Consider the following 11,546-nt stretch of genomic DNA (forward strand, 5'->3'; position numbering starts at 1 on the left):
CTTTATGTTGATGGTTTTTTTTTTCTTGGACCCCGCTGTTTTCAACGTGCGGAATTGAAAAGGCCCCGTCAGGGTGTCTTCACCTGCGTGGGCGGCGCGTCCTCTTCGTCTGCGCCGAGAAGCTCGACAAGGAGAAATTCCGCGGCGTGTGCGATCTGCGCCACATCACCGCCCCTTTCCCATACGTCCGCAGAGCAATGCCGCCGACGCGCATCGCTTTCGTGTCCGTGCGGACCGGACGCGTTGCCACGCGGCACGCCTTCATCGCGTGCGCGTGTGTTCCCCCACATCGCCCACAGCGCGGCGCGATCGCCCGCCGTCAGCTCCACCCCACGCTCGCGCAGACGGTGCACCGTGTCCGCGTACAGGCTCGACGGGTGGGAGCGCGGGACCCGCGGGGCAACCAGTCGCAGCAGCGACACGTCCTCGCTCGCCTCGGCGACCTGCAGCGCCTCGACCCAATCGCCCGCCCAGCGGTCAGTGAGAAGGCGGCGGACGAGGTGGCGGCGGTGGCGCCAGTCTAGCGGCACCCGTGTACCGGGCAGCCGACGGGCATCGTCGGCATTTTGTTCTCTTCCTTCCGGCTGAGACGTCTTCGAAGCCGGACTGGTGGTAGAAGCGGCCGCCGCCACAAGCAGTTTCGTTGCCACGTCGGCTGCCACCACGGCGGCAGGGGTCTGCACCGTCGAAGCGATTTCCACAGGATCCTCATGATCACAGGAAGCATCACTAGCAGTAGTGCTGCTCGACAAAGTTGCACTGGATGCGGATTGTTGAGTGAAGGCAGAGAAAGAGGAGGAAGACGACATGTGCAACATCGCCTGCAGCAGCTGCACCACCGCCTCCTCCCGCGGCTCGACGCCGTCCCCCACACGGCAGCGCCACGTGGCCCAGAGATCCAACACGGCGCGGTCGAGATGTGCAGAAGAGGCGCGCAGCGCGTAGCCGACCTGCGCCACCACAAAACCGTCCAGATAACGCGTCGGCGACGCGTGAAAGCACCGCAGCGATTCGGCCCAGCGCGTGGCGGAGGCGAGCAGCTGGAAGATGCGTCCGTACTCCCGTGTGAGGTCGGCCGCCGCAGCTGCACCGCCACCACAATCACAATCCCCACGGTGGTGTAACTGTGCGAAGCGCCACAGCGCGAGTGCGCCCTGCCACGGCACATCGCTGCTCGTCTTCGCCGCCGCCTCACATGCGGTTAGGCCCTTCCGCAAGCGCTGCAGCCAAGGCAGCTGGGCAGTCGCATGACCGTCCGATTGAGGAAGGAGACACAGCTGCAGCGCCGTCTCCCAGTCGTTGCTGTCCGTGGCTGCGTTGATTTGTCGTAGCCGTTCGGTGGAGGAACATGACGCCGTGTCGTTGTCGTTGCTCCCCTCTAAAGCGTCCACGAGGGCGACCCACCGGTCAGCGCAGCCCATTGCGTACATCCACTGTTGAAACCAGAATCGGTAACGCGGCAATTGAGCGGGAGGGTGTGCGTCTCTTTGGTAGGCAAGAGCGGGTGTGCTGCGTCGTGCGTGGTGGCGATGAAGTGTCGACAGCTGGCGCGCAGCAGCCGCGAACGCCGAACGAGTTTTCCGTTGTAGAGACGCCGGCGCGGGTGTCCCTTCTTTCCGAGGGTGCAGGAAGACGCTTGTGACCAAATTCGGCAACTCACCGTTTTTGTCGCACGTTGACGCGCGGTTGTGGCCTTCCGCACGCAGCGTGCTCGCGCTCCTCCAGAATTCCTCCTCCACCAACTCCAACGCCACAGTCATGGATGGTGCTGGCGACAACGGAGAAGGGACTTGCGATGCCGACTTGAGCCCATCCGCAACGACCGCCTCAGCAGTAGCCCCCTGCGTCGCGGGCGACGAGAACAGCTGCGCGTACGCGCTCAGCAAAAGTAACGCCACCACGGTGGCATCTTGTTCCTTCTTCACCTCCCCCACACAAGCAGCCATGCGACGCACTGCGGCGTTGTAGAATTGAGAGAAGGACTGAAGCAACGCGTCCGTCTCGTCCGCCTTCGCGGCGGTGCTCGTCACCAGACACCGCAGCCAAGCATTAAAGAGAAGCATCCACTCCTCCACTGCCCCCTCACCACTCGGCGAAGCACACGCGCGCTCCTCCTGGGCGTGACGTCGTGAAGGTGTCGACGGTGCTGATGCAGACAGCGGTGACTGCCCTCCCGCGACTACAGTACGTCTCGCTCTCGCCGCTACCTCCAACGCGAGAAGCACATCCTGCGTGCGCTGGCTGTCCTGTCCGACAAAGTGAAGGAAAAGCGTGAAAGCGAATGGGAGACGCGAAGGGGGTGCGGACACAGACGGTGACGCAGCCGCGGCTTCTTCCTCGTGGAGTGCGACAGAGGAGGCCCATGAGGAGGAGGAGAACAAAGACGACGAGGTTTGCGTCTGCATCCACCGCCACACCCGCCACGCCGCAGCTTCGTCACCCCGCCACAGCAGCAACCACACACACCGCTCCTCCAGCGAAATCGACGCGGGCCAGCCGGTGAGTGGACGCTCCAGCGCGGCGGCGGCGGCACGTTGCATTTCCTTCGCTGCATGCGCGGGTACTGCAGTTGTGCTAATGAGGGGTGTGTTGGGTGACAAGAAGTGCAACGTTGTGGTCGTCTCCCGCGCGCGGAGGTCCTTCTGCGTCTGCAGCAGTTCGACTGCCGTCCTCCACGCTCCGCGCTGAATGTGCTGGCAAAGCGTCCCCTCCAAAGGCGACAACCGATACACAGCTGCAGGGCGGCGTGAAGGGGCACCAGTGGACTCCGTTTGTTGATTAGGTGAGTTGACCACGTCGTCTGCGCGTGCGTGGTTTCCCGGGTGCTCTTGATCTTCCCAAGAAGAGCACGGCTGTTGTGCCGGCGAGAAAGATGGAGGCTTTGGCGTTTGACGACGACGTCGATGGCGTGTGCGATGGCGGCGCGGACTTGTTCGTCTCTGCGCGAATGGCGCCCGTGGAGGTGGGGGAGAGGTGCGGCCAAATGAAGTCTCGATGCGATGGTCGTCGCATGTGAGCGGGTAATGGACGGAAGGCGTTGACGCCGTGAATAGTGCTCGTCGCTGCTCGGGATGCGACGGCCACGGCATCGTATTCTTTAACCACGCGGCAGAGGTGTGATACGTCCGTAACGGCGCGCGCAGTGTAGGGGCTGAACGACTGCCCAGGGAGGCACAATCCAGGAGCGGTCTGTCCCGCCTTCTTGCGAGGAGCACGACCAACGTTCTGTGGCTTTTGCTCTGTGATGGCGCGGACTCCACATTCCGTGAAGCGCGGGCGAGGCAGACACACCGGCGTGCAGCGGACTCCACCACGGCGTGTGCCGTCGTCTGCGTTATCATCGCATTGCTTTGCTTTTGTGGCTTTTGTGTTGATTCTCTAGTGTTGTAAATGGACCTAGTGCGCTGCAGAGCCAAACATACAAAGGAGTGAAAACACCAAAGGAAATAACAATAAGTAAAAATAAAGGCATCTAAAGTCCGCTTCGCGCCGCCCCCGCCAAAAAAGAGGCTTTTTAACGAAAGTGGCATCAAGGCGATAGAGAACGCCTCCGCACGCCCTTCCCTCCGCCTCTTCTTCTTGCACCGTATCCACTGACGTGAGCGCCGTCTTCGTCAGGACAAAACGAAGAACTATAAAGAGCAGACAAAACAGACAGAATAGAAGGCGTGAAAGCACGATGCCAGAAAGGGTTGTCGGCGAAGGTTTTACCTCTTTTATCTTCTTTTCCCTTTTTTTTAAAAAGCGAAGTGTACATGAACACGCACACACCAGGAAAGAGAATCCTAGAGAATGGTAGTGTGTACAGATAGTAACCACAATAGTACATGAAGAGAAAGGGTGAGGTACAATTACATCGAAGGAAGAAGGAGGAGAACACGGAGCTCAACAGAGAGCGCAAGCATTAAAAAAAGAACGTAAAAAACAAGAAGGAAGGTAAACAAGAGTGCATCGTTCACATGCGTAGAAAGCAACACCATTTACAGACAGAATCACCCGCGCACACTGGAAGACATCTAAACACGCCCAACCGCGCGCTGCTCCCTTACGCCAGCTACGTACGACCCAAGCGACACCAAACATAGAGTGGGAAAGAGAAACACACGCCTGATTCACTTCTGAATTCATCCCCATATATATTCTTTCTTCTCTACTTGAGCGGCGGCATAGACGCTAAGGCGGCCTCAGACCCAATCGTCTGCGCCATGTTGGCCTTGCGGCTATTCTTCAAGTTGGGCAGATTATTCTGTGTCAGGTCCAGCGTTTCTCCTTTGCGCGGCTCGGCGGTGGCCAGCCCCGTACCCCATGGCGCGTGCACCGGCATCGACCACTTGGTGCGGGTGTGCCACGTGCGGAAGGGGTGCCCAGACGAGCGAATCCTGCCCTTGTCGTACGGGTCAGGGATCCACTCCGGGTCGCTGCCCATGTGCAGCGTGTCCGGCTTGCCCGCTCGAAAGGGCCCGTACGTCTTGCGAGGCTTCTTCTCCGGCGCGCCCTGCGGCATCCACTCGGGGTAGTCGTATTGGATGGGCCCGGTGCGGAAGTGCAGCACCCGGCCGCCGTTCGGCTTTTCCTTGTAGGGGTCTGGAATGTGCTCGGGTTGGGCGCCGAGGTAGGGGCAGGGGCCGCCGGCCTTCATGTAGCCCGCCCGCGGCGACGGCGCGCCTTTGAGGTCAAGATCGCGATTGGCGTTGTCGCCCTTGTCTTCCCCGTCCCCGTCTGGCATGTACGGGTACTCGGAGAAGAGGCCTCGCTTCAGGGGGTTGTCGCGGGTAAACATGCCGGTCTGCCGCGGCAGGGCGCTCGACTCCACGGGTCGACCCGCCTCGGTGTTGGGCGGTATCTGGCCGAACCGGTTCGTTTCCTTGCCGTTGCCGCTGGCGAAGTCCATGCGGTCGCCCGCCTTGCGCTCGGCGACCCGGTCAGGCGCGATGGGGGGCGCGAACGGCCCGCTGCCCTCGTACTCATACTGGAATTGGCCACCGGCGCGTAGGTCGTGAAAAGGGGCGCTCTCACGGGCGATGTGGTCGGCCTCGCAGTCGTAGAGGTGGTGCCAGTTGGTCCAGTGCCGGCGGTTGTCCCAGTTCTTGGGACGCAGGTTGTGCACCGTCTCTAAGCGACCTTCCGTCATGGCTTCTTTTTTGGGGGGAAGCGCGGAGACGCCTACTTTTCTTTCAGCGCTATCGCTACTTAAAAAATAGAAATCCACTCTAGTGGAGAATAGGAAGTAGGTCAGATAGAGGGCTCGATGTCTGCGATACTTACCAAAAAGAAAACAGGAACGAGGAAAGTCTCTAGATATATATATATACAACAGTGCGGGTAGAGAGAAAAAAAAGGTATATATATATAGAGAGAGAGAGAGACGCCCTCACTGTATTACTATGCAGTTCGTCAGCGATACGTTCAGCCAGAATATATATTACCAAAAAAAAGAACAGGGGCAAGAGAGTGTGGAGAAAGTGCGGTTTTGACATGAGGAAGAGACCGTGTGTAATGAGCTACTGCGTCATGTACACGGGTGTGGAGCACACATCGCTATGTGTACAGCGCACCATCTTGATGTGCAAGTCTAACGGCACACGAGGCTGTTACTATTCGTTTTTCCCCGATGCATTTTCCTTTAAACAACACAGTTCATAATTCAACGTTGCACAGCGAAACAGCAGACAGCAAGTACTACTGTGGATACCACAAGTGCGTCTAATCCCTTTTCTTCTTCTGTTGAGCATGATTGCCGTAAACTGGGAAGCAGAACAGCGTGACGCGGCTCACCGAAACGAAAGAGGGGGGGGGGGAACAAAGCAAGAGCGCGATAAACGAACAAGACGAGAAGTTCCTTTTTTTTTAAGGTGTGAGAAGCAGCACGGCAGCTGCTCCCCACTAATGTACACACACACACACACACACACACGTTCTGATGCACACGCAAGTGAGCGAGCGAGTGAGCAACGTGGCAGAAGAGCCTTTACGGGTAAACACCCACAAAGCACAGAAAAAACCCTGCAGCAGTTCATGCCCGTTAAAAGACAAGATGGTATTCGGCACACACGCATACAAGAAGACGATCACCGAAAGCCTTTGCCTTCCTGTAGGAAGTGGCCCACCATCGGCTGCCCCACGCCAAGTCCCGGCGCCTTCGCCCCATCACTGGAGCCGTGCGAGATGCCCTTCATCGCCACCTGATCCGCCGGCGCGGCGAGCGGCGCGTACTCCTTCACGGTAATGCCAAACTTCTTCTCGAACGCAAACTCCTCGAACTGGAAGATGTAGTCCTGGAAGACGTCGCCGATGACGCCGTCGTGGAGGCAGAAGTACGGCATCTGCGCATCGTGAAAGGGGCGCGCGTTGGACAGGTACTCGGTTTGTCCGTTGATCATCTGCATGCGGCGGAAGCGATCCAGTTCGATGCCAAAGTAATCCAGCGTCTTCTGCGCAACGCGAGAGGCGTGACGCTTGACGTCGCGGTTGGACCAGTGTGCCATGCGGCGCTGGTCGAAATGGCCGTAGTACTCGATGGCGTTTTCCGTGCCGGAGCCGAAGATGCCGAGTACTTTTTCGCCCATCGACGCCAGCTGCGAGTCACTCGGCGGCCTGCCGGTGTAGAGAGCGTTGTGCAGGCAGAGAGCGGAGCACAGGGACGGCAGGCACTGACCCAACGCGCGATGCACCCAAATGGCCTTCATATTAGGAAAAACCGTGTGGAGCGCTTCCGAGCTCAAAATGGCAAAAGGGCTGTGCAGGAGCCACGGGGGGTGGAGCAGGGTGTTCTTCGTGCCGTACGTCTGCATCTCCATCGCGTTGTCGATCGGCTCCACCTCGCGCGTGACGGCCTCGGAGAAGTGGCCGCACTTTTTGTACCACTGGAACAGCTCCATGACGCGGCGCACCTCGGTGTACACCGGCAGCTGATCCTCCTCGAGGCACTCCAGCAGGTACTCATCTAAGCCGTGCAGGAGCCCCCAGGCGTGCGACTGCGGTGTCATGAGGTGCAGCGTGAGGTCATCGTCTACCTGGTCCACCCGCGGCACCCGCGCACACAGGAAGTCCGGGTGGAGGTAGCCAAAGCCGCGGAACTTTCTCTGAAAAGCGTCCCGCCGCTCCGTCTCGAGCAGGAGCGATGGGGAGAGGGTGTCGCACTGCCGCAGTGTCAGGAAGAGGCCGGAGCGGGCCAACACGTGCGCCGCCATGTGCGCGTTCGAGCGCGGTAACCCCATCACCACAATTGGGTTGTCGATCGGGGCCCCCATGGCGATTTCGCCGCCGTTCAGTCGGTACACTTCTTCCACGGCCATCCGCTGCGATAGGGCGTTGACCAGGCGCGACCGCAGCAACTGACTGCCGTGCTTCGTGGTGCCCGTCTTATCCTGACATGCTCGGCAGAGCTTTTTCCACCAGCGGCTGTGGGGCAGGTCGGGTTCGGCAGGCACGGCGACGCTGGCGGCGGCGCACGCGTCGACGACGACCGACTCGAACTCAAAACTCTCATGCTTGGCGCGAGAGCTGAGGGCGTTGGCGATGCGGAGAGGCAGAGCACCGCCCCGGACGAGGTCGCGCACGCCCGACATCGACTTCAACCCATTCATGTTTCAACTTTTTTGTTGGTATGCGTGTGTAGGAGAGTATTTGTTGTTCTGTCGATCAGCTTTTCTTTCACGACAGGGGGGAAAGGGGAATAGAGGAAACAAAAAGCGAAGAAGAAAAATGGAAGCATCCACAAGAAAAGGCACCCTCACACACTGGAAAACAAAAGAACCGCACGTGTCAGGTGTGAGTTAGCGTTTGCTCCCAGCGAAGAAAGAGGAGCGCTTCACTTTTCTTTCTTTCTTTTGGTATTCGTGCGCAACAGCAACATTAGCAAATTGACCGATGCATCCTCTCTGTAAACGCCTCCAGTTTTCCACGTCCAATTTGGTGAGGAGGGAGTCCTCTCTCGCTCTCTCTTTCTCTCTTCCACGCCTGAGAGAAGCGACGCATGCGCAAGAGCCGCTTGCAACACGACCGCAGAAGAAGCATTTGACTGATTTGTTGTGTTTTTCTTTTTCCGATGTGCTAGCACGCTTAGTAGCTTTTTCATGTTTATTTGCTCATCCAACTACAAGGGAGAAAAACAGGATAAAGACAAACGCTAAACTTCCAACAGGCGTTTCGCTTGGTTCGAAACACCAGCGCCGGTACACTCGCGTGCCACGCCGTATGCGCTTACTGGGAGAAAAGAGAAGTTTTACACGAAGGAAGCGTTGTCGTAAGATAAAGAAAAAAAAATGAGGACACCACAACCAAACATCGACAATAGGCAAACAGGGAGAGAGAGAGAAGAAAAAAAAAAGGAACGTCCACCACCACGCGAACAAATCACACAGAATTCACAACGACAATAACAACAAAAAAAGAAGAGGACAGATGTCTTCAAAACTCACAGAAGAAACGTTGAAACAGAACTGCAGTCGTTTAACGTAAAGAAAATGAAGAGAAAAAGATCATGCACTAGAAGAAACGTCGGCGACTCCAAATCAACAGTAGGAGGAGGAGAGAAAGGCTGTTTTTCTTTTTTAAGAGTAATAAAAGCAAAAAATCATGACAAAAAGAGACCCATTACTTCACTTTGATACCTATTGCTAGCGCGATCTGCTACAGGAGAGCGCTTAGAAGTCGGCGTTGCATTCATTCAGTGCCACAATACTTTTGTTTTGGGAAAGCTAATGCTGAGAATGAATGCACGAAACGGATGTTTTACTTAGTTATGGCAGCTCCAATGCAGAATCGCTCAAAAAAAGAGAAAAAGAAATATGTGTATTAGATGGGCCAGCACACGAATTGCCTTCAAAAAGCTTTAATGAAAAATTATGCTTAAAAATGAGTCGGCCCGTGCAACAAAGGGGCACATTTGATGAAAAAAGAAAGAAAGCAGAAATAAAACTGCTGTGAAAATGCCACCGTCACTGTATCTTTGAACAATGGTTCGAGTCCTCGGAAAAATGCTTATAGAACAGTTTGAACGGCGTTGCTTCTTCTCCGCAAACAACCACGTCGATTGAAACCTCAATAACACGTCATTCGCTTCATAGTGGCTTTGCTTGGGCATTCAAAACGCAACAACAGTTTCATTACTTCTTTTTTACGTTGCAGTTCAGGATTATTCCTTTTTTTCCCTCCTCCTGCTCTCTTCTGTCAAACACGTATGTGAATCCCTTTTCCTTTTTGCACCAACGGTAGTTTTGTGTTTCACCCTTGGCACTAGGAACCCTACGGCTAAGCTTTTCTTTTGTTTGGAAACGCTTTGACCTTCAGAAACCAGTTTTGGCGCTGATGTCTCCTACTCGGGGTGCACACTTTGCTACTATGTTTCCTCCACCGACATTACCGCGAGAAGCGCGTCGAGTCGGAGAAGGAAGAAACCACCGTCTGCGAGTACTGGCGCTGGAGAGAGAAGATGGTCGCGAGAACCAGCGCGGAGCCCAGCACGAGGACAAGCATGGTAGGGCCACGGGTGTCATCGTAGCGCATCGGCTCACGCATGTAAATCTTGTTGGCGCGGTCGCGGAAGATGAAGAGCGAGTACACCATAAAGATAATGGAGACCGGCAGCAACAGCAAGCCTGCCAGCTCTGCCCCGTTGCTCGTGGAGTCACCGAAGTTGAGGAGGGTGAGGGACATGAGGCCGACCATCACCGAAATGGAAAGCCACTTCAGAAACGTGCGCTCGTTGGCGAAGAAAGTCTTCGGGTCAATTTTTTGCGGCACGCAAATGCGCTTGTCGTTCACGGAGCCGGTGAGGTTGCGATCGCCGGGGCCCTGCAAGCTCTCATACTTGTCGTCACCCTCGTCCTGGCCCTCAGCCCATGGCTTCAGAGAGCCGCCGACACAGCAGAGGTAGGAAAGGCTGCGGTTCGTAGCGTCCATGTTGGAGATACCTCACGTGGATCTGTACGTATGTAACGATGAGTGAATAAGTTTGCAGAGTTGTGGCGTTGCGTCGAAAAAATGAGATGGTTGCACAAAAGCGGACAACTAAAAGAGAAAGCTTCTACTAATCTTTTTCTGTTATCGTCGAGGACGCGACACGAGCTTTTTGCACGAGGAAAGCAACACAGTTTGCAAAAAAAGAAAAAAGAAATGCAGGGAAGTGATCAAGCAGCATTAAATAAAAGAGAGATGAAGAGCGAACGTAGTAACAAAGAAAGAGATAGCGCTTTGTTGCTAGAATCAGAAAGCGACACATGAAAAGAAAGCCTTCCCGCCGCGACTACTGGAAAGGTCATCCCTTTCCTAAAGTGAAGACATTTTTTATTCGGAGCGCTACGAAGCGCGTCTCTACGGTAAAGCACAGGCAGCAAAAGGATTTTCTTTTTCGTTGATACGTTGAACTAAGGTAACATAAACACCATTGGAGACTGAGCGGAAGCTTTAGCGTCGATGCAGTGACACACTTCTCAGGTTTTTTCTGTTCTTTTGTGCCTACGGCTTTATTGGCCAATTCACAGTGGAGGCTGTGAAGGCACTTCTCGTGGCGCGCAAGTTCTTAATCTTCTTTTCTAGACTGCGGTTGCTGTGTATCGTCACTTTCTGCACTTGGGACCAAGACGGATTGCGTGGGGTTGTGAGCTGCGAGATAATTGGTCGTAAAAACACATGTTGTGATGACGAGACGCCACAGCATTGTCCATGCAAGATACCGTTTGAGAGGCATCTGCCAGTAGAGGGCGTACTCAAACCCGTTGACAACTAAGCTAGCCGCATGCAACGCAATGAGCACTACAGCACCGGGAAATATTAACGAATACAGGAGAAACGGGACAATCGCTCGATCCCCCTCGGCCCCGCACATGTCGCGGAGCGGCCATGGCAGAGAGCGAAGCCGCAAAAGCTTCATCCGCGGGCTCTGCCCAAGGGCAATAGCCCGGGTGACTTGTGTTGAGTTCGCGTACGTGATTCCTGCTACAAATAAGGTGAAGGAGAGCACATTGAAAGCGAGTTCGCGTTTCACTAGGACTGCAGGCGCACTGCTCTGCTCTACAATGGACTTTTCCATTATGTAGTTCGCCACAATCATAAACGTAGCCATCACGCTAAAAGAAACCGCAAATGTTGGTCGAAGGAGAACCTCGTAAAACGAGTCCGTCTCCGGTAGCAAACGAAACTCCATTATGCACAAATCGATGCAAAGCAAAAAATAAGAGGTAATAGCGCTTTCTGTTAAAAGCAGAAGCAAGTTATGGTGAGTCTGAATCTAAAAATCCAGAACATTCCTTAACAGGATGAAAGCAAACAGTAGAATAAGTACGCTTTCATGAGAAAGAGAAGACAAGGAAAAGGAGAAAAAATGATTAAACGTTAGTGAGGAAAGCACACGAGCAGACAGAAAAGCGCTCTCCCTATTCAATGAGTCTTCATTCCCACTTTTCATTTTTCGACTAGTGAGGACACTATGATTCTCTTCTTCTCTTTCCAATTTGTGGGTACATGCGATGTATGTTGCGGTCGTAGAGACACAGAGAATGCCAATGTGAGCAGAAGCTGTTCACCTTCACGCGCTGCAAACACAC

At 55.1% G+C, this 11,546-nt stretch overlaps 5 protein-coding genes across 5 annotated transcripts; all 5 read right to left on the minus strand.

The window, feature by feature from the left end:
- Window positions 1-68: 68 nt before the first annotated feature.
- ABB37_07187 (hypothetical protein) lies at window positions 69-3,405 on the minus strand (the record flags this gene model as incomplete). Its single annotated transcript, XM_015805731.1, has 1 exon — window positions 69-3,405. The coding sequence occupies exon 1, from the start codon at window positions 1,428-1,430 to the stop codon at window positions 69-71; it is 1,362 nt and encodes a 453-aa protein (XP_015655737.1). The 5' UTR covers window positions 1,431-3,405.
- A 745-nt stretch (window positions 3,406-4,150) lies between these two features.
- Window positions 4,151-5,383, minus strand: ABB37_07188 (hypothetical protein; the record flags this gene model as incomplete). Its single annotated transcript, XM_015805732.1, has 1 exon — window positions 4,151-5,383. The coding sequence occupies exon 1, from the start codon at window positions 5,129-5,131 to the stop codon at window positions 4,151-4,153; it is 981 nt and encodes a 326-aa protein (XP_015655738.1). The 5' UTR covers window positions 5,132-5,383.
- A 685-nt stretch (window positions 5,384-6,068) lies between these two features.
- Window positions 6,069-7,651, minus strand: ABB37_07189 (putative mitochondrial hypothetical protein; the record flags this gene model as incomplete). The annotated part of the gene is made up of 1 exon (XM_015805733.1): window positions 6,069-7,651. The coding sequence occupies exon 1, from the start codon at window positions 7,584-7,586 to the stop codon at window positions 6,069-6,071; it is 1,518 nt and encodes a 505-aa protein (XP_015655739.1). The 5' UTR covers window positions 7,587-7,651.
- A 1,709-nt stretch (window positions 7,652-9,360) lies between these two features.
- ABB37_07190 (hypothetical protein) lies at window positions 9,361-10,069 on the minus strand (the record flags this gene model as incomplete). Its single annotated transcript, XM_015805734.1, has 1 exon — window positions 9,361-10,069. The coding sequence occupies exon 1, from the start codon at window positions 9,901-9,903 to the stop codon at window positions 9,361-9,363; it is 543 nt and encodes a 180-aa protein (XP_015655740.1). The 5' UTR covers window positions 9,904-10,069.
- Window positions 10,070-10,522: 453 nt separating this feature from the next.
- Window positions 10,523-11,286, minus strand: ABB37_07191 (hypothetical protein; the record flags this gene model as incomplete). The annotated part of the gene is made up of 1 exon (XM_015805735.1): window positions 10,523-11,286. The coding sequence occupies exon 1, from the start codon at window positions 11,144-11,146 to the stop codon at window positions 10,523-10,525; it is 624 nt and encodes a 207-aa protein (XP_015655741.1). The 5' UTR covers window positions 11,147-11,286.
- Window positions 11,287-11,546: the final 260 nt, after the last annotated feature.

Source organism: Leptomonas pyrrhocoris (genome assembly GCF_001293395.1).
Source record: "Leptomonas pyrrhocoris isolate H10 chromosome Unknown, whole genome shotgun sequence".
Classification (NCBI taxonomy): Eukaryota; Euglenozoa; class Kinetoplastea; order Trypanosomatida; family Trypanosomatidae; genus Leptomonas; species Leptomonas pyrrhocoris.